The sequence below is a fragment of the Gossypium arboreum genome, chromosome 7 (genome assembly GCF_025698485.1).
Source record: "Gossypium arboreum isolate Shixiya-1 chromosome 7, ASM2569848v2, whole genome shotgun sequence".
Taxonomy (NCBI): domain Eukaryota; kingdom Viridiplantae; phylum Streptophyta; class Magnoliopsida; order Malvales; family Malvaceae; genus Gossypium; species Gossypium arboreum.
The window spans coordinates 1,970,284-1,995,894 of record NC_069076.1 but is presented as its reverse complement, the minus strand read 5'-3'; the positions used below and the strand labels follow the sequence as shown (position 1 = coordinate 1,995,894).

Here is a 25,611-nt window from a genome sequence, read left to right as displayed (position 1 = left end):
CTTTAGTGCTTACTAAGCCTTGACCAGCTTAACACGTTTATTTTAACGCGTAGGTACAGTTAGACTCTAAGAGGTAGAGTTGGGTTAGGAGATCTCTCATCTCATCACATCCTCAAGAGCTTTAAGAGTAGGTACCTTATTTTGAATTAAAATGACATGTACATAGGTAGATCAAATGTGTTTTCGTGTGTTAGGGACTAAAATGTAAACTTTTGAAATTCTATCTATTTTGGCTTGCTTAAATTATCTTGGTGTATATGAAATGAATTAGTGAAACTATAAGTATGTTTGCAAATATGGTTGGTAAGTTAAAATGCTATGTATAAATGTTTAAATTAAACAGTATCTAGCCATAACCGTTTTGGCACCAAATGTAATATTCTTATACCGGGTCCATAAAGTTGGACCGATTATAGGGGTGTTACAGAAAACCACCATGTATTTGCTCTTGTTCATGTTGATTTGTTTGAAAGAAGAAAAAATCTTTAGATTTGCCCAATATTTGTCGTCATACCTTCACATCGGTCACGAAACTGCCACCGAAATTGAGAAAATGACTTGTGAGTCTCTTCTATTTTCCGATTTGCCTACCCAAAGTGAGTATTGCCATCCATATTCATTTTAACCGGCTAGGTTTTAATCTATGGGAAAAGTTGAACCCACTTGTTGAAGATCCTCTTCCGCTACCTTTTTTGCATAAGAAGGAACCTCACCGATGGGATAAGTCTCTTCATTTCTCTTTAATCCTTCTATAGCCAATAAATGTGCAACTTCATTTGCTTGTCTCAGCGCATGCTTAAAGACACACACTTGGTATCTTTCACAGATTGCTCTAGTGTTTAAAATATGGGCACCTATTACTGACCTATCGATTCCTTTTGATTGCAGCTTCTGAAACACTGATAAGGTGTCTCCTTTGATCTCCACCCTCGTAAGTCCAATATGCAGACCCATCTTAATCATTTGAAAACATGCCAGTGCCTCAACCGCAAATGGTGAAGGTATGTTGCCATGCAGAATGCTTTTTGAGAATAACACCCTGCCACTAGCATCTCTGATGATAATTCCTAAGCATGACTTGTTACTTTGCTTACAAAAAGCTACATCAAAATTTATTTTGACAAATTGTTCATTTGGTGCCTTCCATCGTACTTGTACAACTTGCTTTACTGTTGTTCTTTCATTGATTCCATCAATTTCCCCCAAATAATTTCTAATAAAATTTGTCGTCTCTGATGCTATTATATTTTTGCCTTCATGCAGTAGTTGATTTCTCCTAGCCCATATAGCCCACAAAGCACAACAAAAGATTCGACAAAGGTACTTAGAATTGTTCTAAAAAAATGATTCACCTAGTTTTTTATATTCATAATTGGTGACCTTTTTTGCCACATAATGCCTAACTACTGCTAGATCTCCTTTGATTTCAGACACTCCATAAACACATATTTCCATTGTTTCAAATCCGTTTGCACATCTAGGCATTCTGACGTTCCCATCAGCCTCCTGTAATTTAGATTAGAAAAAGTAGGCAAATAGTTCTTTTTAATTCTCAATATTTAAAATGTAGTTCCCATATTATTTTCTTGTAACAAGAATTTGTAAGCACTACGCACTGTATACTCCCCCAATGCCTTTCCACCCAAGCCAAGAAATCCTCATGTAGAAACTATGTCAAAGGATTGCTTAAAATGTGTTGGGCCTCCACCTCATTAAAGGTAGATCGTACAATTCCTTCTCTCCATGTCCTCAATCTTGGATCAATCAAATCAACCAATGTTTGTAAGCATTGATTAGTAATAGTTTGTTGAATTTTGTAATTTGGATTCCTAGGTATCCACGTATCATCTCTCACCAAGATTGCTGCCCCTGTACCAATTTTCCAACGCATCCTAAACGCAAGAATCCCTTTGGGGCGCACACACTATGCTATAAGTATACAAAGGTAGATTCCCTAAACTTGACTTTAGAAAGTTCATGTTTGGAAAATATTTTGCCTTTGAGTTCTCACTAACAAGGAATTTGGGTAATTAATCAATCACCAACCTTGTGTGGCCAGTAGAGCCAAATTAAACTTTGCTAGGCAATGGAATCCCATACGTTCATAATTTTTTAATTGACATAAATGAATCCAATTGCACCAATGAATTCCACGCTTATTACTACTTTTACACCACCAGAAATTACCAATAATATTTTCATGTTCCACACATAATGAATTTGGTAATAGAAAACATAACATGTAATACGTAGTCAAAGATGTCAAATACTCGACCCGCTTATCTTTATCATCATTCTATCCTTCAATCAATGAAATGCCCATAGTTTTTCGCCACTCACTATGTTCGGCAGCCCCAAATATTTTTTCAGTTCTATAAGCATCCTAACATTAAGCATTTGTGAAATCAATTGCTTGTCCTTATATGAAACATTAGTCAAATTATGCTATTAGACCCTGTACTTTGTGCAAATTGTGGATTTAATACCTCTATTTTACATTGATCAATTTTAATTTCTGTATTTTTTGAATTTTCAAATTTTAATCTTGATCCAATGGTAACAGTTAAATTTGTTTAGTTAAATTATGTTATTTATATTGTATTATGCGTAAAGTTAAAGATTTAATCCACATTCATCAATTGAATCAACCTTAGTGGTTATATTTTTAAATTTCAAAATTTTAATCTTAAATGCGACAACAATCATTAAATCTATTAACTATATTTTTAGTAATATGTGAAAATAACAAACAACATAGCATTCCAAATGTGATAATATATTTGACACATCAAATTATAAAAATAACATAATTTAACTTATTGAATTTAATAGTTATCATTTGGTTAAGATTAAAATTTCAAAATTTAAAAATATAAAGACTAAAAATGATAAAATTAAAATACATGTACCAAATCAACAAATTACCCATCTAATAGCAGAATTTAACTTTTATCTAACACAAAATTTATATGAATGTTACTCATAAATTAGTGTGGATTACGAAAAGTCCTCCTAGTTTGTCTTCAACTAAGATATTTCTTAAATTTAAATTGTACTTTTCTATCAAAAAAGATAAACATGTCATAATGATAAAGACACGAGTGGTTGAAAGTGAAGGACCAAGGAAAGTTTGTTCCAACAAATACACAAGAAATTTATTGCTCCATCAATGTTCCAAAACACACTCCTTCAAGAAAAAGAGAGAACGAAAATAATCAATGCAAGAGACGATCGTTCTCTACCCATCGCCCGGATTGGGCCATGTGTTCTCAATGGTGGAGCTTGGCAAACTCATCCTTCACCACTACAACAACCGATACTCCATCACCATCCTCCTTACCACTGGCTTTTGGGACACCCCAACCATCATCTCTTACATCAATTCCGTCTCCCAAGCCTTCCCATCTATCTCCTTCTTTCGCTTCCCTTCCATCTCCATTGACCTATCTCAAAACTGCAGCGGTGCCGCCATTGCCTTCCACTTCATCCGCCTTCATGCACCCAACGTCCTCCATTCTCTTCAACAAATCTCCAAATCTCACAAAATCTCCGCTTTTATCATTGATCTTTTCTGCACTTCGGCTTTATCTATGGGAAAAGATCTTAACATCCCTACTTTTTACTTCTTTACCTCTGGTGCTTCTACCCTTGCTGCTTTCCTTCAAATCCCAAAGCTTGATAAACAAACCTTTGGAAGAAGCTTCAAAGATCTGCCCAACACGGTCTTCCATTTTGAGGGTGTGCCATCGTTGAGAGCTGTACACATGCCTGAACCTTTACTTGATAGAGAAGATCCAGCTTATCATGATTTTATGTACTTCATGTCAAGTCTTCAACAATCAGATGGAATCATAGTCAACACTTTTGAAGATCTTGAACCCATTTCCATTAAGGCTATTGCTAATGGTTTATGCCTTCCTGATGCTCCAAGTACTCCACCAACTTTCTACGTTGGACCTTTGATTGCACCAAGTAAACATGAAGCTGAAAATGACTATTGTTTATCATGGCTAGAGAAGCAACCGAGTCAAAGCGTTGTGTTCTTGTGTTTTGGAAGCCATGGGACGTTCTCTCCACCCCAAGTTAAGGAAATAGCCAAAGGGTTGGAAAATAGTGGGCAAAGGTTCTTATGGGTTGTAAAAGATCCACCCAATCATGAAAAGACTAAGCAAGCTGAAGATAACCCTGATGTGGATTTAGACAGTCTTTTACCAGAAGGATTTATGGAGAGAACCAGAGATAGGGGTTTGGTTGTGAAGTCATTTGCGCCACAAGTAGCAGTGTTGAACAAGGACTCAATTGGTGGCTTTGTGACTCACTGTGGGTGGAACTCGGTATTGGAAGCGGTGGTGGCTGGGGTGCCTATGATTGCATGGCCTTTATATGCAGAGCAACACTTGAACCGGAACATTTTGGTTGAGGATATGAAGATGGCTATTCCGGTGGAGCAGATGGAGGGGGATGGGTTTGTGAGTGGAACTGAGTTGGAGAAACGAGTGAGAGAGTTGATGGAATTGGAGAAGGGTAAGGAGCTTAGAGAAAAGAGCAGGAAGATGAAAGAGAAGGCCTTGGCTGCCATGGGTCCAGCAGGGTCTTCTACTAAAGCACTTACGAAGCTGGTTGAGTTATGGAAGTAAGGTAGAGGCCGGTGTTTCTTCGGGTTTTTTACCCATATAGTATAAAATAATTAAAAAAATATCAAAATGGTACTAATAGCAAATTATTAACGAAAATTGGGGAGAGTGGTGCCGCGTATGGTAGAGACGTGACTATCCTCACACCTGACATGAACAGTAAAAAACAGTAAAAAGTTGCTGAAAAAAAAAAGGCTAAAATTGAAAAAAAGAAGAAGCTGAATCTGGAAAAAAAAAGTTGTTCTGGTGGTGTGCCTGCCACAGGCGGCAGAGACGGCACCGGTCTCCTGCATGCACACCTTGTTTTTTCTGCTATGTTGGGACCCCAACTCCATTTCGGGAAGAAAAAAAAAAAGAGAAGAAGAAAAGGAAGAAGGAGAAGAAGGAAGAAGGAGAAGAAGGAAGGAGAAGATGAAAAGAAAGAAGAGCAGAAGAAGAAGGAGAAGGAGTCGGCAGGTGAGGGAAAGAAAAAAGAAAAAGACAAGGAGAAGGAGAAGAAAAGGGAGGGAAGGAAGGAAGGAAAAAAAAAAGAAAAAGGAGAAAAAAAGAGGTAATTTTGTTGTATTTTAATTTTTTTTTGTTTTTTCAATTTTTTTAACTGTTTTTTGCTGTTTATGTCAGGTGGGAGGGTAGTCACGCCTCTACCATAGACGACACCACCCTCCCTTTATCATTTTCGTCAATAATTTATTATTAGTATCATTTTGATTTTTTTTAATTATTTTATACTATAGGGGTAAAAAACCCTGTTTCTTTTATGGGTCTCTTACAAGGTCATTAGGTGTGGTGTGAGGACTAAGGCAATCACTAACAGATCTACTGTTTCTATATTAGTATGTAATATTTTATATGTGAGATTAAATAATTTTTAAATATAAAATATTTATAAAAAATACTTTGGTTGAAGTGGTAAAGAAGATCTTTAAAATGTAACAAGGGTTCAAATCTCATCATTAGTCTTTCCCAATTTTTCAATAGAAGTATAAATACATTGCAGAACACTCAAATCTATGTTCGTTACCCTCCTATGTAAATAACAATGTTGATGTCAACCGAGTTAGGATTCAATCGGCCAAATCTCACCATATATAAATTTTAAGATAAAAAATATATATCAATTATATAAAATATTCTTTAATAAATTTCACAAATACAATATTTCATTAAACAAACTCAAAATAAACAAGCAAAAAAGTTAATCCATAAATCAAACAATAAGATCATCCCATACTATATAGTATAATAATTCATAATTCAACAAACCCAAAATACATAATAATAAAATTAAATTTAAAATATATTTTAAAACTATTTTAATAAAAATTAATAATAAAAATTAGATTTAAAATATATTTTAAAATTAAAATTTTCATAACTACAAGAATGAAAATCAACTAATAGCACTGATATGACCAGTACCAACTAGAGTTTGCACTGAAATAGAACCTAAAATTTGTTATTTTAATTTACTACCAGAATGGAACATTTCAACTAGTACGAGTGGTACCGAAATGATATCGACTACCATTATGAGGGTTGCAATCCTACACCTCTCAATTTGTGTATGAGGTTAATTTTATGCCATAAAATTATTATAATTTTATTTTTATTATTAATTTCTTAAAAATAAAAAATAAAAAAATATAATTCCAAACAATATAAAAATATCTTCAAAATAAAAAAACATAAAAATTATAAAATTATATTTTTTTCAAATTTCCAGTAAAATATAAAATCTCTTTTCCACTACTTATATATAAGTTTGGTTTAATATACAGATACAATATTAAAAAGATTATTGTTGTTTTATATGAAAAGAAACATTATAAAATTTATTTAAAATATAAAATCTCTTTTCTCTACTAATATAAAACATCGAAATTGGGTTTTGGATGAAAATTTTATTTTTTTAAATGCTAACATTTTAGAATTTGTCAATTTAGAATTTTAAGATTTGTAATTATTTTGTTTGGATAAACAATTAATTCAGACAAATATAGGTTATTAGAATTTTACAAATTTAAAAATTAAGAATAATTATATTAAAATAAATAATATAAAAATATTTAATATGAGTATCAATCTATTTGTAAAATTTTATAAATATTTTAATAAAATAAAATTTAAAATATATATTATAATTAAATAAAATTTTTTTACCTTGAGTTATTAAAATGCCCGCTTGAAATTACTCGCAAATTTTAAAATTCTCTAATATTTTTAGAATTTTAAAACCTTAATACAAATGAAATCTCTCCAACAAATTCTTCACCCAAACATACTTTTAATTTTTTTAAAATTTTGAAGATTTTGATTTTTTAAAAATTCATAAATTTTTGATAAATTTTAACAATTTTAAAATTTTTAAAATCCTTTTTACATCATGTTAATGCATATAATTGTGATTGTATGAGAATTATTATGATTGATTATCAAATTATATGATGTAATGAATCAAAATAGTTTAAGTTGCTTTGAAAATATAATGTAATGTTATAAATCTAGATTTGGCGACCAGATCAAGTGTGGGTTTCGTAATTATTGTATATTAATTGTGTTATTAGAATTAAAGTTTTATTGTTAAAAACTATAATATTAAGTGGGCAAAATTAGGTAGAACGTTGTTTTTGAAAAAAAAAACAAAATTAAGCTGCGTTTGATTCAATTAGAAAATTAGGTTGATTTGACCGACCTACACTATCATCGTAGCAAACAGCACATTTTGTATACATGACACGCTTTTAGAGAAAATTAGGCAAAATACCGAAATTAGGCCAAATTCACCAAAAATAACTTTTTTAATTTTTAATTAATAAATATATTATTTTCAAAATTTTAATTCATATTTTAATTAATAATTCTTTTATTTATATAAATAAAATAATAAATGTGTAATTATATAATAAAAATATATATTTTACATATCATTATGTTAAAACATTTTAAATTAATAGCTCATTTATTTATAAATAATAAAAATTTAATTTAATTTTATAATATTATAATTTACTATACTCACAATATAGATGAAAAAATAATGATGTTTGAAATATTTTGTCACAGTCGAAAATGTTAAAGGTTTGGTATAATGGAAATTTGAATATTTAATTAGAAAATTTTTTGTTTAAGTAGGTTCTACTCTGTATATGAGAATCTTGCAGACTGATAGGTAAATAGTTAGTATTCAAGTTTAATCTTGTTACACTAGAATTATGAGTTCTCTTTAGTGGGAAACATTATGATTAGGAATATTAAATTTGATGTTGAATGAATTGGTTTTGGTGAACAATTGTGGGAAGGTTATATTAGGTGGACGACATTCTCATTTGAAGCATTTTTCTCTTATTCTGGCATCCATTTTCCATTCTTCTATTTTCTTTGGTTAGTTTCGTAAGAAAGAAAATTAATGAGCTATATGCATGAGGGGAAGAAACTAATGTGTTGGCTTAAATAGTTGATAATTTAGCAATTCAGTAATCTTTCCAACTCTTTCGTATCTTTTGATTGAAGAGAAGGAAGGAAAATATGAGGAATTCAGTAAAATTTATTTTGTTCTATGACGGTTAAAGTTGCAGTTAACCTTTAACATTTATCTGCATGCAATTGAATTAATGTTTTCTTACATATGTATTCATTGTTCGATCTTTATATGGTTGTTATGTTTAGCTAACCAAGAAGGAGGTGGCCTGAGTGATAAAGGGAATGCTAAGCAGGTGTAAGTAGTATCAGCTCCAAGTATTTTGCTGGTGAGTTCCTACACTTAAACTAGTTGATATCTTTTATTGTATTTCCTTGTTATGTCATTTTGCTATGGAATTAAACCGTGATGTTACAATATGTGTATGAGTGTTGTAATGATAGTTTTTACCTGGGAAATTGTATGATTATGATGTTGAGAAATGTGTCTATATTATAGTAAATATGTAATTGTTTTCTATGTATCTAAATAATGAATAAATGAATTTCACATTTCATGTTGTGTCTGTTGTATTTCTGTCTTTCATATTTTACATACATAGCGAAATTGTGACAATCAAATATTAGCTCATTGATTATCTAAGTTTAAATTTATGATAAGTAGTATTGTAAGAACATTTACATTGCGAAAAAGATAACTTACTTCAGTAGATAATTTAAACGAATCCATAATCCCATAAAAGAATCAAAGTGAGTATTTGATTCAAACACTAAGAAGGAATATTATCTACAATTCCAATTAAGGAGATGACTAGTCTTAGCTATCGAAGCAGTTGACTCCACGAGTAGAGACATGGATGTATTCATTGGTAGAATGATATATTGGACTGGACCTAAGATGAATTAATTCTGAATCCGTTTGTAAATTAATTCACTTGTCACATTCATGGTGTGATTTACCTAAATCCTGAGTTAGTCACTGATCATACGTATGTAACTCATGTGCCTTGATATAAGTAGAGGCTTATACTCTAAAGATGATTGATCCGATAGCCGGTATGTTCGGTACATGACTTGTGTATGACATAGCTTTACTAGCAACAATAGAATTCATAGCTTAATTAAAGAGTTAACGATATCCTCTGATTGATATTATGTAGGTTGATAAATTAAAAAGTTAACTTGTGGCCATGTTCCATATTTATCATAGTCATTCGTTGACAGTGATCATATTAATCATTAGGAGGACACAATGGTCACAATGAGATAAAATAGGATTTTATTCCGTGAACGAATTTAACTTAAAGAAATCAAAGATATCATATGAGGTAACGCATACATGAAGAGGTCATTGGATAAAGCAGTTAGATGAATTGCTTTCGTAAAGAGTATATAATAAGGAGTTTTCAATCATGGTACTTCTTGTGGACTGACTCCATGATTAAGTAATTGAGAATTATCGAAACGATGTTTCTAGACATAATTGCAATTACTAAAGCCTAATTGTATATGTTCGACTAGTCCCTCCGCTAGCTTAACAAAAACTCAATCGGTCTGCATTTGAATTAGAAGAAAATTCTATGACTTTGAAAATAATTTAATTAAGTTTATTTATTCTATGCGAAATTAAATTGGTGATTGTAAGAATTGTCCAATTAGAGAATGGGATTAAAAAATTTTCTTGAAAAATTAATTTGGAAAATATCAGTGATTTTTGGGAAAATTAATTTTGATCAAGTAAAATTAAATTAATCAAATTAATATGATATTTTTAAAAATTAATTTTCAAGTCAAACAATTAGCCCAATGGGTAATTGAAATTGAAAATTGGACCTGAAATAGGAAATTGGACCTAACATAGAAAATTAAACCCGAGAACCCAAAAACAAGATTGAGACCCAAAAACTGGTCAACCCGAGCCTGGTATGTGAAACTGGGCCGACAGTCCAACTAGTTTCAGGACCAAATCGGTCAAGCTATCACTAGGCCCGAATCGAATTGGCAATAGCCAAATCGGCTCGAGGTGCCGTGAGGATGTCGCACCTGTGATGGCACCACTGGAAATGGTGCCAACGACGGCGACATTCTAGTGGTCGACGGTTTGTCCTTCATCGGTTGAGCAGTGGAGGAATCACACTCCTATTGGGACTTTGTCGGATAATTTGATTCTAGATTAACTATTCTAAAATAATATTATTTTAATAAAATTAATATTAAATTTAATTTAATGCTTATCTTGATAGTATTTTATTAATTTAATATTAAAGTGATTATCTTAATATTAAATTAATATTAAATTAATATTTATCTACAAATATTCTCTTAATTTAATAAGATTTAATATTAAATTAAATTTAATATTTATCTTGATAAGTATTATATTAATTTAATATTAAAGTGATTAAGTTTAATCGTAGTTGAACTATCTAAACTCTCTCTATATAAGGAGAAAGTTATAGATGTAAAATTCTTTGAATAAATTATTTCAGAAAATTTTTAAAGATATTTTTTATTTACAACTTAACCCAAAAATTTAGAGAAATTGCAAAATTACCCCATTGGTAATTTTACGAAAAATTTTCTAATTCGAGGCAAGCCACACTCGGCAGACGTAAGCTTAAGGATAGTAGAGAAGACTATTTAGTCGGAGCATTCACCCTAGATGAATAAAAAATATACAATTTTGATTAAGTGTTTATTACTTTAGATATCACAATCAAGTTCTAGTTTTGAAAAAAAATTTAAAACTATGGTTTTTCCTTCAAACTTATTTTCTGCTGCGTTTTCTAAACCTAATTTTCCAACATCTTCTTCTATGAATCTGTATGTATAAGTTCACATGTAAGTCCGTAGGTTTGTTCGCCAAGTCAATTTGAAATGTCTTTCTACATGGTGGGTCAACTATTAATTTACATGCAACAAGTCTGTGCGAAGAGACAATATGTGTTATGGTTATTCGGGGAAGATATATACCGCGCCACTAAATTATCAAGCTCAAACATAAATGGTGGAATCTCAATCTTTCTTGTTTTATTTCCAGGAACATATAAATATGCAAGTTTTGTTCAAACTTAATGTAAATCAAGTTCTTAAATTTAACAAATAAAATGGGGAGGCAACTTTATTGATGAACTCACTAAGTTTCTCACAAACTTACTATATTTTCTCTCTTTTATTTTCAAGTAATCTTAATTGTTCAACGTTGGAACTAAGCCAGAGTCTTCAAGCCTTACGTGAGCATATCACCTTTTGTTTGTAACATGTATATATATACCTGGGCAACCTGTAGAGTTAAACTCTTGTTTTGTATATCGAGAATAACTCTTTTAAACATAGTTCTAATTGTAATTATACGTATGAGGTTAGAGTGACAAAATCGAAGTTTTGTATTACTAGAAGTTTGATATATATATATATTTAAATATTGAAAATTTACAGCAAACATTCTCTATAAATTTGTCGAACAAAGAAAAATAAATAAATATAGATTATTTTGCATGGTTTCGAGTCGTAGTCTCGGCGTATCGGTCGTCTTGCCTATTGTTTGAGTGTTACATATTTACACATAAAATAATAATGATATTTGAAATAACTATTTTATTTTTAATATTGTAAATCACCATACCCACAATATAGATGGAGAAAATAAATGTTTAATATATAAAAATTATATATAAAAATATCAAACAAATTAGTTAAAAATAAAATATATTTTACATAATCATAAATATAAAAATATATTTTTATTATATAATTACATATTTATTATTTTATTTATATAAATAAAAGAGTTATTAATTAAAAAGATAAATTTAAAACTTAAAAGCAATATATTTATTAATTAAAAATTAAAAAATTAAAACAATATGAAATAATAATAAAATACAAATGTGAGTAAAAGAACAATTACAAAACCACTAACATTTAACTATCTAAATAAATGAGTTAAAATGTTAAAAAACGCGCTTTGTTAAAAAGGGTCTTCAAAATCGATTTATTTTCCTCAATTTCAAAAATTTCGGCCAAAATCCTTAATTTTTTTTATTTCGACATTTTACCTAATTTTCCCGCACTTTAATCACGGTAATGATATACTCCACCAAATATAATTATTGAGCCTCAACAATAAAAATAAAAATAAAAATAAAAAAAAAGGTTAAAAATCTTACCCTTGCCCCCAGCCCTGTATATTTAAAACCATCCTTCAATATTTTACACACAAATCTTTGAAACCATTCATCTGATCATTCTCAACCAATCTTCTAAATTAATTCTCTCAATTTTATTATTTCACAAAATTATTTTTCTTTTTCATTTTTATAAACACATATTTTTATCTAATTGGTTGAAAAAGTATTTAGTTAATAAAGTTAATGAGATTTAAACTAATAAAATTACTAAATTTATCATAAATTGAATTAAAAGTTTTAAAACCAAACATTGAAGGAATTAAAGAAAAAAAAAATCATGTTTGACTTGGTATTGAAGGAATTAAAGAAAAAAAAAATCATGTTTGACTTGGTGTTCAAGGGATGTTTTTTCATAGAACCCATTTAGGTTTGAACTTTTACGAGAATAAGTGGTTTGGACAGCTCCTTTTAGATGATGTGTGTGTAGTGTGGGTATATCTTATCGTTTGTGTGAGTATTAACTCTTTAATTGTACATTATTAAAAAGAACCTTAAGGGGTCAAACATAAATTCTAATATATTTTTTCTATTTATTATAGGAGGTTAAATGAAATTTTAAAAAATTGGAGGGGGTTGAGGCCCCTACCAGCTAGTGGTGAGCGTTTAACAAATCAAGTTGACGGATGAAAAAAAAAATTAATCGAGTTAACAAGTCCTATTTTATTATCTTAAATCAATTTGAAATTTTTTCGAATCGAGTTGAGTGAAATGTAATTCGAGTTTAGTTGAATCGAGTGAAATCTTTCGAGTTAAATTAAAAAATTAAACCTATCAAATTAAAATCTTTGTATAGTATAACTAATTCCATATTAGAGCATACAAATTTAAACCATATATATTTGAAAACTTTTCAAAGCAAAATAAAAAAGAAGATATTTTTAATATGATAAACTTGAATAATTAATTAACTTGTTTAGGTCCCAAAATTATTATTTTAGAAAATTTTTAATTTTGTTAATATATTCTTTAGAATTTTTTGAAAATATAAATTTTGAAATTTTTATAAATATTTTTAATTTTAAAATTATTTTGAATTTTGAAAATCAATTTTTTTTTGCAATTTTAGTTGAGAGACCAATTTACATATTTTCAAAATTGACAAGGATGAAAGGGGTGTTTACACTAATTTGCTATTTGAATTATTCGAATTGTAAAATGCAACTTGACTCAAACTCGAAACTCGAATTACTTATTCGAGCCGACTCAAAAAAATCAAATAACTCAATTCGATTAACTTAAAATTCAATTTTTTTTTCGAGTTTTTCAAATTGAGTCGAGTTTTGCTCACCCGTACTGTCAGCCCACCCTCTCTTCGTCCTAACCCTAAAACCCAAGTTTAGGTATTTATATTATATTTAAAATTTTGTTTGAGTTGATGTCACCCATCAACTGAATCTCGACTTAATCCTAAAGTTACTAAAAGCCCATTAACAAAACAATAGATATTATTTTGAGAGCAATTTTATCTTTTCATAAAAAATCTAAAAAAATTTCATGTATATGATAAGATTCGAATTCAAAACATTATAATTTTTAGCTTGAAGGGTCAAAAAGGCTCTTAGTAAAAAAAAATAAAAACTCAATTAAACCCTTAAAAGAACTTCACCTTATTAAGCCCTCAATGACAAAAAAAATCTAGAAAGTTGATATAACAACTAAATTGGGATAAATCTCAAAATTATACATGAACTTTGATTTAATGTACAATTGTATACATGAACTTTAATTTGGTACAGCTTATACACATGAAACTTTAATTGTGGTTCAAATGTATATTTAAAATTTTAATTTTGTTTTAATCATGCACATTTAAAGAAATAAATACATCATTTTTTTTATATTGGATAAATATAATTATTTATGTATGCAACATATAAATATAAAATGATGTTATACCAATAATTATGTTAATAATTTACAAGAATTGGATCAAATCAAAATTTTTGTATAAAATTGCACAAAATCAAAATTCATGTATACAATTGCACATTAAACAATAGTTCATGTATAGTTTTGGTATTTATCCCAACTAAACTATATGATTAATGATATGGAATTTTGGAAAGTTGAGCATAAAATAGTAAAATCAAACTATAGGGACTAAATTATAAAAATTTCAAAACATGAGTTTTAGGATTGATTATATGATTTGAGAATTTAAGATTCTGAAAATAGAATGTGAAATTTTAATAGTTAGAAAATCAAGGACTAATTTATGAAAATTTAAATTGTAAGGACTAAGCTCAACATTCAAATAAAATTAGAAGTTGAGGCGTTTGTCATTGATTGGTTGGGAAATCATATCATATGAAATCACTAGCGTTTAAGAAATTCAGGGCCTGTTCTGCAATGCTTAAAAAAAGCACTTCTGACTCCAAAAGTATTTTTAGAAAAAAAGTTGTGTTAAACAAGCTGCTTTTAGCTGAAATTTTTAGCTTTTCAGAAGTACTTTTTAAAAGCTCTTTTGAAAATAAGAAGCTAAAATTTTTAGCTTTTCCTCTTCTAAAAGCACTTTTAGTGCTTAATTACTTTTTCACCTCTCTAATAACATAGTATTTTCTATTTTTTTTCTTGGTGTTTAATTACAAATATATTAAAATCATTAATTGAAAATAAAATAAATTTTTTAAAATACTAATTAAAAATATTTAATGGTTATATTTAAATATTTAAAATATAGTTTATATATTCTAATTAAATTTTATAAATAATTAATATTTATTGCTTAAAAATATTTAAAATTTATATATCATATATTAAAATACTAACAACAAGTTATAATAAAATTTTTATATTTTTACTAAAATATAATAATATTAACTAACTTAAATATTATTTAAATCCATATTTGTTACTTGATAATAACATGTCTAGAATGGACATATTATTTCTTAAAAATATTTTTGATAGCAATGCTAAATACTCAAATTTTAAACTAAACTTTTCAAAAACACTTCTAAAAATTAATTTTCTATAGTACTTTTCAAAAGTACTTTTCAAAAACAGTGCTAAACTAGCCCTCAACAACAAATGATTTCTATGTTTTCATTAAAATTGAATTTTATTAATTTATCTGTTTAATTATTATTTGTCATGAAACCTGAATCCGACCTGGGGTCTAAAAAAACATGTGTAAAATTCTATTAAAACTCGATCTGAACTCGACTTGACCCATGATCATCTTTATTTGTAATTGTCTCAAACCAATAATTTAAAATAAATACAAATTAATTATTGTTAATTAAGTATTGGCCGTACATAATCTTCAACGTTATTTTTAAAATAATCAAAATAAATTTTAAATATTATAAATTATTTTATTTAAGGGTGATGGATTTTTAGTGAAATAATGCTATTAGACCTTGGACTTTGTGTAAATTGTGGATTTAGTATCTTTATTTTAATTTGATTAATTTTAATTTTTGTATTTTTGGAATTTTCAATTTTAATCTTGACTTAATGGTAATAGTTAAATTTGTTTGGTTAGATTATGTTATTAGTCATGTATTATGTGTAAAGTTATAGATTTAGTCCACATTCATTAATTGGGTCATTCTTAGTAATTATATTTTTGAATTTCAAAATTTTAGTCAATCGTTAAATCTATATCTTTTTTGACGAGTAATATGTGAAAATAACAAATAGCATAATATTAAACATGTGATAATATATTTCACACGTCAATTTAAAAAATTGTCTTAATTGATTTAATAATTATCATTTAGTTAGGATTAAAATTTTCAAATTCTAAAAATAAAAGAAGTATAAAAAAATTTTTTAACAGGTTTACAGCTTACACAAAATATAGGGTCTAATAGCATAAATTAACACAAAATTTATATGAATGATACTCGTGAATTTGTGTGAATGAAGAAAAGCTAGGTTGTCTTCAACTAGATATTTCGTAAATTTAAGTTGTCCTTTTCCTATCAAAAAAGAGAAACATGTCATAATGATAAAAACATGAGTCGGTGGAAATGAAAGACCAACGAAAGTCTGTTTCAACAAATACACAAGAAATTTATTGTTTCATCATTGTTCCAAAACACTTCTCCTCAAGGAAAGAAAAAAAGAAAGAAAATAAACAATGAAAGAGACGATCGTCCTCTACCCATCGCCCGGATTGGGCCATGTGGTGTCAATGGTGGAGCTTGGCAAACTCATCCTTCACCACTACAACAACCGATACTCCATCACCATCCTCCTTACCACTGGCTTTTGGGACACCCCAACCATCATCTCTTACATCAATTCCGTCTCCCAAGCCTTCCCATCTATCTCCTTCTTTCGCTTCCCTTCCATCTCCATTGACCTATCTCAAAACTGCAGCGGTGCCGCCATTGCCTTCCACTTCATCCGCCTTCATGCACCCAACGTCCTCCATTCTCTTCAACAAATCTCCAAATCTCACAAAATCTCCGCTTTTATCATTGATCTTTTCTGCACTTCGGCTTTATCTATGGGAAAAGATCTTAACATCCCTACTTTTTACTTCTTTACCTCTGGTGCTTCTACCCTTGCTGCTTTCCTTCAAATCCCAAAGCTTGATAAACAAACCTTTGGAAGAAGCTTCAAAGATCTGCCCAACACGGTCTTCCATTTTGAGGGTGTGCCATCGTTGAGAGCTGTACACATGCCTGAACCTTTACTTGATAGAGATGATCCAGCTTATCATGATTGTATGTACTTCATGTCAAGTCTTCAACAATCAGATGGAATCATAGTCAACACCTTTGAAAATCTTGAACCCATTTCCATTAAGGCTATTGCTAAGGGTTTATGCCTTCCTGATGCTCCAAGTACTCCACCAACGGTCTACATTGGACCTTTGATTGCACCAAGTAAACATGAAGCTGAAAATGACTATTGTTTATCATGGCTAGAGAAGCAACCGAGTCAAAGCGTAGTGTTCTTGTGTTTTGGAAGCCGTGGGACGTTCTATCCTCCCCAAGTTAAGGAAATAGCCAAAGGGTTGGAAAATAGTGGGCAAAGGTTCTTATGGGTTGTAAAAGATCCACCCAATCATGAAAAGACTAAGCAAGCTGAAGATAACCCTGATGTGGATTTAGACAGGCTTTTACCAGAAGGATTTATGGAGAGAACCAGAGATAGGGGTTTGGTTGTGAAGTCATTTGCGCCACAAGTAGTAGTGTTAAACAAGGACTCAATTGGTGGCTTTGTGACTCACTGTGGGTGGAACTCGGTATTGGAAGCGGTGGTGGCTGGGGTGCCTATGATTGCATGGCCTTTATATGCAGAGCAACACTTGAACCGGAACATTTTGGTTGAGGATATGAAGATGGCTATACGGGTGGAGCAAATGGAGGGGGATGGGTTTGTGAGTGGAACTGAGTTGGAGAAACGAGTGAGAGAGTTGATGGAATCGGAGAAGGGTGAGGAGCTTAGAGAAAAGAGCAGGAAGATGAAAGAGAAGGCCTTGGCTGCCATGGGTCCATCAGGGTCTTCTACTAAAGCACTTACGAAGCTGGTTGAGTTATGGAAGTAAGGTTGCCGCCGGTGTTTCTTCTATTGGTCTCTTACAAGGTCATTAGGTATGGTGTGAGGCCTAAGGCAGTCACTAACAGATCTACTGTTTCTATATTAGTATTAGTATGTATAGGTATCCGTATCTAGCTTTTTTTAAATTTTTATATAAAATAATAATGAAATAAAAATTTGGTTAAAGTGATAAACAATATTTTAAAATTGTAGCATGAATTTAAATCTCCCGTATATAAATTTTAAGATAAATTTATCAATTATATAAAGTATTCTTTAATAAACTCCACAAATACAATCTTTCATCAAACAAATTCAAAATAAAAATTATTCCATAAATCAAACAGTAATATCATCCCATATTATGTAATATAATAATTTATAATTCAACAATACTAAAATAAATAATAATAATAAGAGGAAATCTAGGGCTAATTGTTGCTTTGATATTTTAAAAAATTTAAAATTTAAAATTAATAAAAATAAAATTATACTTTCACTTTTAAAATTATAAAAATTAATTTAATTCTTTATAAATTATAAAAATATAAACTATTAAAATTAAAATTTTATTTGCCCACCTAACAAGAATTTTCTGGCTTTTGTCTGTCGGAGCAAGACAGTTAAATAAAACATGGTAAAGTGTTCATTAGAACAGTTGAAGAAAGCAAAAACAATGGCAACCATTGCTGCGTGGCAAAGCTCAAAGACTGCTCTTTCTTTATCCTCAAACTCCTCCTTGGGCCAGCGTCTCTCAATTCCTCCTCCTCTCTCCCCTCTGCATGTAAGTTCTTTTGTTTTTCCTCTCAATTTCTTTTACCTCATTGTTTGCTTCAATTTACACAATTTTCTTGTATTTTTCAGTTCATTGAAGGTTATATAGAAATGGGTGTTTCACATTTTTCACTCTTTTGCCTTGGATTTCTTTTGACCAAGTCTAAAGCAACTTAAAAAAATAAGAAAGGGTATATTTCATACGCTATTTGGTTTCTTTCTCTTTACGTATTTCTTCTAAAAGTTAGATGACAAATAAAAATCTTTAATATATAACAAAATATGTCTTTGATATTATTCAATAAAAATTGGGCCTACAATTTTTATATAATATCATCACTAATTGTTGAATAATTGCAATGCACTTTACTTCATTTAATTAATTAACATTTTATTTTTATTGTTAATCATATATATAATTAATTTAATTATAATTAAAAATATAAATATAACACTAAAATTATTAAATTAAATTAAATTAATAATATAATATAATATAAAATTTACATTAATTTTTAAATCAATCATGCATCACATTTATAACGCCTGAATAATTTATTTCTATTTCTGTAAAAAACTAACACAAGTGAGTATCTGCTTCTGTGGTTATTGTTTTGGGTGTGTGTGAGAGGTCTCGAGTTCAATTTCAACTTTTGGCAATTTTTGTTATTTTTGATCTGAGTCTTACCCTTGTTGAGTGGACTTACATAAAATTTTCTTTTTTTAAAATTCCTCTCTCTTCCCAGGAAAGCTGACGCCAAATTTTCTTTTACTTTCCTCTGTTCTTTTATTCCTCACCTTTTCTGATACTTCCTCTATTTTGCTTCAATCCGTCAACGAATCTTGGTATTTTGCTGTTATGTTTTCTTTCGATTGTTCGGTAAGTGGGGTTCTAACACTTCTGTAGTTTTGTTTTCCAAATTGCCGGTTGGAGCCTTATTTTTCTGTGTTGGCAGCGGTGAATCGTGAAGTGCGGGGCTCTCCTCTTGTGGATTTGTAGTCGAAATCATTTGGGGTCTTGGGGTAAGTGATGAGCGTTTGAATCAAACTTTTGTTGGTTTCGTGGTTTCCGATTAATTGTGAATTAAGACTGATTTTGGAGTTGGTTTGTTGATTTTAGGTTCTGGTGACTTCAGGTGTGTTTTTGTATCAAAACTAAGACGTGTGTGTACCCAAAACGCAGAAAATCAAACTTCAGCAAAAGCCGAAAAAGTGTTCCGTTGACACTACATAGGCGTGTGGTCGCCCATGTGGTTGGCCTTCTGCGAGACACGGTCGTGTGATTGACGAGGGCATGGCCATGCCCAAGACACAGCCGTGTGGCGGTGTGAATGTGGCCGTTTGAGCCACACGGGTAAGGCCAATTTGGGCGTGTGGCCACATGGGCAATCCACACGGGGATGTGAGCCAAAATTTCTAAAATTTTTCTTAGGGTAGCACGGGTCGTTTCGATCGACTGTAGACCTACCATAAGGTCGATAAGGGCTAACCAAACCCTAGATTATGTGATTTGATATTCTGATAGTATGCTGTGAGTAGGATGCTTTTATGCATGTCTGACTATTCTGATATATGTATATCTGATATTTGTACACAAGTATGATAAGCATGTTATATTTGTGTTTGAATCTGTATTTTGTATCTATTTTTAGGGTGGGACTGTATATATGGAGGAAGTGTTCTGGAAGGCGACCCTCGCCTATATTCTGGCAGCTTGGCTGCATATTATCTGATATGTGTCGTAATGACATAACACAGTGTATAGGGTTGGGTGGGTGTTTTTAACCCCGTATGATGTGTTGGGATGGTCGGAGATGGTATGTAGAGGATGGAGGTAGGATTCTGCATATCTGATTCTGTTATTTGTTTTTGTAAAGGACTTAAGTCTGATCTAAATCTGAATGTATATATGACTTCTGTATAAATTGTATGTCTATTTCTGTTGGGTTACATACTGAGTTTACGAAAACCCACATCTGTTTGTTTGTTCTGTTCAGGTAATCCATAGACTTAGGCAGATCGGTGCGGCTAAGACTCAGCGGTGACCACTCAACCGTAAATTGTTTAAACTTAGTAATTTATGGTTTATTTAAAATTCTGGATTTATTTGAGAGTTTGTAATTTTTGGGACTCTCTAAACTGTATGGTTTTTAACTGTTGATTTTTGGTTTGTTGATAATTTGCATGCTTCGATAAAATGTTTTATGAAAATGATGGTTTTACGCAAATAAAGGTTTTTCTAAAAATACAAACTGAATTTCCAAAATGTATCGATTTCATTAAACCTCCACTGTAATATGTGTCTTGGCAAATGAACTAATTAAATAACATTTTCAGTAATAATCATGAATAAATATGAGTTATAAAAGTTAAATGGTTTATCGAAACAACTCAGTTTTCAAAACCCATTCCTTGTGACATTTCCAGACTCGGCAATAACGTCCAGGCTGGGTTTGGGGTGTTACAACATTAAATATAAAACCAACTCTTAAAGAGTCATTTGGAGTTAATAGGGGTAAAGTAGGTATTATAAAAATTAATAGGTATAATTTAGTATTATGATTTAATAAAGCTAATTTAAATATTTTGACAAAAATGTTTTTAAAAGTTAATTAAATTTTTTATGATTTTAAATTTTATTATTTAATTTTAATTATTCATTATTTAATGTCAAAAAACTCATTTTGTCTAATTAATTACCTTATCTTTTAATTAATTGTATAATAAAATATAAATATAAATATAATAGTGAAAATATTAATTTAAAATATAAAATAAATTCATAATTATTTTAAAATCGACTCCCACATCGCGAGAGTATTCCTAATATTATATAAAATCAACACCTAAAGGAGATTTATGAAATAAATAAGGGCAAAATAGGTGCATTAACTTAAATTAAGGACAAAATTGGAATAGGGTTATTTTGACATTTACCTAATTGGTATTTTCTTTATTTACCTCTAAAGTATACTATTTTTCTCACTTTGGTACCTTTTCTTTTTTCTTAGATTGGTACCTAAAGTTACATTTCGTTACCAATTCACTCCAATACTGCTAAAAAAAAAATTCATTACCATTTTAAAAATTCATTAAAATATGGCCCAATTGCAATGTGCCACATGGCATCCATATGTAATAAATATACAATTAGATTAAAAATTCTAAAAATAAATAAAAGTTTTAAAAAAATTAATTAAAAAATATAAAAATATAATAAATAGAATTTACCCTTTGTTAAGATCTCTAGTTGACGCATGCATGAATTGACAAACACGATTTACGGCGTAGGCAATATCTAGGCGAGTTAGAACCACATATTGTAAAGCACCGGCAAGACTCTTATATTCAATGGGATCACTGAGACGATCTCCTTCATCCTTTGATAAAATGGAAGAACTTATTGTCGGTGTGTGAACACCTTTTGCATTAGTCAATACACATCTGTCAAGAAGTTCTCGAATGTACTTGCGTTGACAAAGATGTAGGCACCTAGTGGAGGATCGTGTAACTTCAATACCGAGGAAGTAAAGAAGGTTGCCCATGTCTTTAAGCAAAAACTCATTATGTAATTGTTGAACAAAATTATTAATGCTATCCAGCAGATTCCCAGTAACAATAATATCATCCACATAAACTAAAACATACAAGTAGAGGTAGGCGTAACACGAACAAACAAGGACACATCAAACTTTGACAAAAGAAAACTAGTAGAGAGAAGAAAATGTTTTAGCTTATCAAACTAAGCATGTAGAGCCTGACGTAGTCCATATAATGCTTTGGTCAGACGACATACCAAGGGTTCACCATTTGAACTAGACTGAACATATCTTGGAGGCTGCTACATAAACACCTCGTCAGTGAGATCTCTATTTAAAATAGCATTATTAACATCGACTTGACGAAGTGGCCAGCTTTTGGAGACAACAACGGATAGTATTGTTTGAATAGTAGTAGGTTTAACCACAGGACTAAACGTTTCCTTGAAGTTACATCTAAAAACCTGAGAACAACCTTTTGCCACTAACCGTGCCTTATGACGAGCAATAGTCCCATCAGGATTTTTCTTAACTTTAAATAACCACTTACACCTAATAACTTTTCAACCATGTAGTAAGGGAACAAGATCCTAGATAAAGTTGTTAATAAAAGTATCGTACTCAGTTTGAGCAGTCAGACACCATTCCTCACTAGCAAACGCCTCATCAATTGTACGGGGTTCATATGTAATAGCTTCAACAGAGAGAGCCTTTGGTTCAAAAATATCAGCTTTCGAGCGAGTAACCATGGAATGTGTGTTGCCCATGTACGGAGAAGCAGGCGGAGGATCAGAAGAGATAGAGGGTGGCCTGATAGGAGTGGTGCTCGTAGGCAAGGAATCTGAGTCATCTGGAAAAGGAACCGAAATAGACGGAGTGGAAGATAGACCAACGGTAGGAGGTGAGGCCAAATCGGGTCGTAGGGGCAAAGACTTAGTGCATCTACTAGCAAGAATAGGAACATAAGTAGAAACACATGGTCTTTATGAAGAGGATTCAACAACAGCCTTAAGAGACAAAAAACGATTCTCATTAAACACGACATGGTGAGATAAAACAACCTTTCCATCTGGTGTAAGACATTGATAACCTTTATGTTGAGAACTACACCCTCAAAAAAAGTGCATATCTGATAGTGAAAATCCAACTTATAGGAACGAAAAGGACGCAGATATTGAAAACAACAGCACCCAAACACACGTAAATAATCATACATGGGATCTTGGCCATGAAGAACTTTAAAAGGAGACTGCCATTTCAGAACGGAGGTAGGGAAATAATTAATAAGATGAACGTCACAGCAAATCTCATTGCCCAAAAACTCATAGAAAGATTTGCCTAAGATAACAGGGTAAGGCCTATGTCAACAATGTGTCGATGTTTACATTCAGCCATACCATTCTGTTTGGACGTATGCAGACAGGATAGCTGATAAATGATTCCATGTTCTTCCAATATGGATTTGAATGTACGAAACTCATCACCCCAATCACTCTGAAACCATTTAATGTTTCGCTCAAATTGAGTTTTGACCAACTGCTGAAACTGAATAAAGCAATCCACAGCCTGAGACTTATGCTGAATAAGATAGATCCAAGTATAGTGAGTGCATATGTCAATAAATGAAACATAATACCAATGATTGCCATAAGCAACAGACGCAGGTCCATACAAATCAGAGATAACCAAAGCAAAAAGTTCATTATATTCAGTAGTAAAGTGAGGGAAAGGTAATTTTTAGAACTTCCCTTTCTAGAAAACAATACAAACATTAGTAAGAAAAGATTTATTCAATACAATCTAACATTTATCTAAGACAGATTTAACCACAGGAGAAGACGGGTGACCAAGTCTTCGATACTACAAAGTAAAAGTATCATAGTTGTCAAGAAAAGACGGAGGTCCAGTTTCAGAAGCAGAAGGAGCCACGGTAGAGTGAACAGAAGCAATCCGAGAGAAAATTGATAGAGTCTATCACAAATGTGGCCTCGTAGTAAAATCTCCTGAGTCTTGATGTCCTTAATAACACAATAAGACGGATGAAATTAAAAAAACACGTTATTTTCAGTAGTAAACTAGAAACAGACAAGAGATTCTTCCGTATAGTCTGTACACATAAAACATTAGACAAATAAAGTAATTTAATCTTTGTGGGAAAAATAGAGTTACCAACACTCGAAATTTTGGTAGGATTCCCATCATTTATGAGGAGAGGAGATATACTTGAGTATGGTGTGGACTCATTCAAGGCAGAAGCCTTTTGACAGACGAGATGCATAGCCTCTGAATCTGGATACCAAGATGACGTCCCTACAAACATAGGAATATATGAATTATCATCATCAAAATTAGACCCAAAATTAGTTGCATTAATATTGGACCTAGTAGAATTCGAGAATCAGACGTATGAAAGTTAGGAATATGGGGCAACCCAACGTAAAATGGTGCCAATGCAAGAAAAATATGAGCACGTGGTTTTGTCATTCAGGGAGCGCATGACCCATAATTCGGCCCAGAATCACTACCACTTGTAGGCATAAAACTCGGACCACGATTAAGAGAACCCTCAAACCGAACACAATTTAAAACTGACTCATTAAAAGTTAAATTGTTGGATGGCCCACTATGATGAAAAGTGCCCCCAAAATTATGGCTTGCAGTAGATTGCTCAGCATGAACAGACGGTCCAAATGAAGGACCAGGTGCATTTGGCCCAACACCAGGCTTAACTGACGGCCTAAAATTATAGCTTGCCCCATCACTATTCATAATAAAAGGGTGAGAAACAACCCTAGGCTACAAGATATGAGGATGAGTCGCATTTGTCATAGGTTTGTCCCACCAGTCATTAGGGAGAGACTTTTGCTACGTCGTCGAAGAGAGACCAGCACTCTGACTGGAGACCGGTGTCAGAATTGAAAAGCTAGTATACGACACACCGGAAGAACCACTAATAACACAATACCCTGCAGCACTCGAACTGTGATAAAAAAAATTAGGCGATGGCGAAGCTCTTACAACCGACGCCAGACCACTATAGTCACAATTGAAGCGGTAATAACATCGTTGATCCAAGTGCCTAAACCGGCCACATATTTAACATTGAATGCAGATCGAAAACCCCTCCCACGACTATTAGGGGGCGACCTCTACGCACAGAATCCACTACCATCTGCGACGGAGTCTCCTCGACCAGATGAGCATGAAGTGGTACCTCCTATGCCGCACAAGTCTACCAACTCTCAAACTCCAACAAAATATCAATGATTCATTGTAATGGCAAAGGTTTTGACGTAAAAGACGTAAAGATGAGCACAGTGCCAAACTATAACGGCAAGCTCGCAAGCATAATCTCCACCTTCTTCGTCTTTAAAATTTGAGATCCAGCCATATCAATCAAGGCAAATGTGTTCTGGATCTTCGCTATGTATTCCTTGACCGATAGAACACCTTTCTTAATCGAGTGTAGATCATGACGAATGCAGGAGAGCTTCGCTCTGGTGATGGCGGCAAAGAGACAAGTAGCAGTTGTCCATACGTCACACGCCGTCTTAGCAT

General features: G+C 31.5%; 2 protein-coding genes and 2 long non-coding RNA genes across 5 annotated transcripts; all 4 read left to right on the top strand.

The window, feature by feature from the left end:
* The first annotated feature begins 2,881 nt into the window (after positions 1 to 2,881).
* Positions 2,882 to 5,551, top strand: LOC108466846 (UDP-glycosyltransferase 88F5-like). Its single transcript, XM_017767209.2, has 2 exons — positions 2,882 to 5,184; positions 5,256 to 5,551. Exon 1 carries the CDS (start codon positions 3,219 to 3,221, stop codon positions 4,635 to 4,637), a length of 1,419 nt encoding a protein of 472 aa, XP_017622698.1. The 5' UTR covers positions 2,882 to 3,218; the 3' UTR covers positions 4,638 to 5,184; positions 5,256 to 5,551.
* A 2,139-nt stretch (positions 5,552 to 7,690) lies between these two features.
* LOC128295560 (uncharacterized) lies at positions 7,691 to 8,624 on the top strand. Its single transcript, XR_008286061.1, has 2 exons — positions 7,691 to 7,803; positions 8,301 to 8,624. It is a non-coding gene; the product is annotated as an uncharacterized LOC128295560 (long non-coding RNA).
* Positions 8,625 to 16,152: 7,528 nt separating this feature from the next.
* LOC108470618 (UDP-glycosyltransferase 88F3-like) lies at positions 16,153 to 17,864 on the top strand. The gene has a single exon (XM_017771982.2). It carries the CDS (start codon positions 16,329 to 16,331, stop codon positions 17,745 to 17,747), a length of 1,419 nt encoding a protein of 472 aa, XP_017627471.1. The 5' UTR covers positions 16,153 to 16,328; the 3' UTR covers positions 17,748 to 17,864.
* Positions 17,865 to 18,350: 486 nt separating this feature from the next.
* Positions 18,351 to 20,746, top strand: LOC128295499 (uncharacterized). Of its 2 annotated transcripts, none has more exons than XR_008285953.1 (5): positions 18,351 to 18,524; positions 19,471 to 19,537; positions 19,635 to 19,650; positions 20,167 to 20,348; positions 20,512 to 20,746. It is a non-coding gene; the product is annotated as an uncharacterized LOC128295499 (long non-coding RNA). The 2 variants fall into 2 exon arrangements; XR_008285954.1 differs by lacking the exon at positions 18,351 to 18,524 and adding an exon at positions 18,685 to 18,705.
* Positions 20,747 to 25,611: the final 4,865 nt, after the last annotated feature.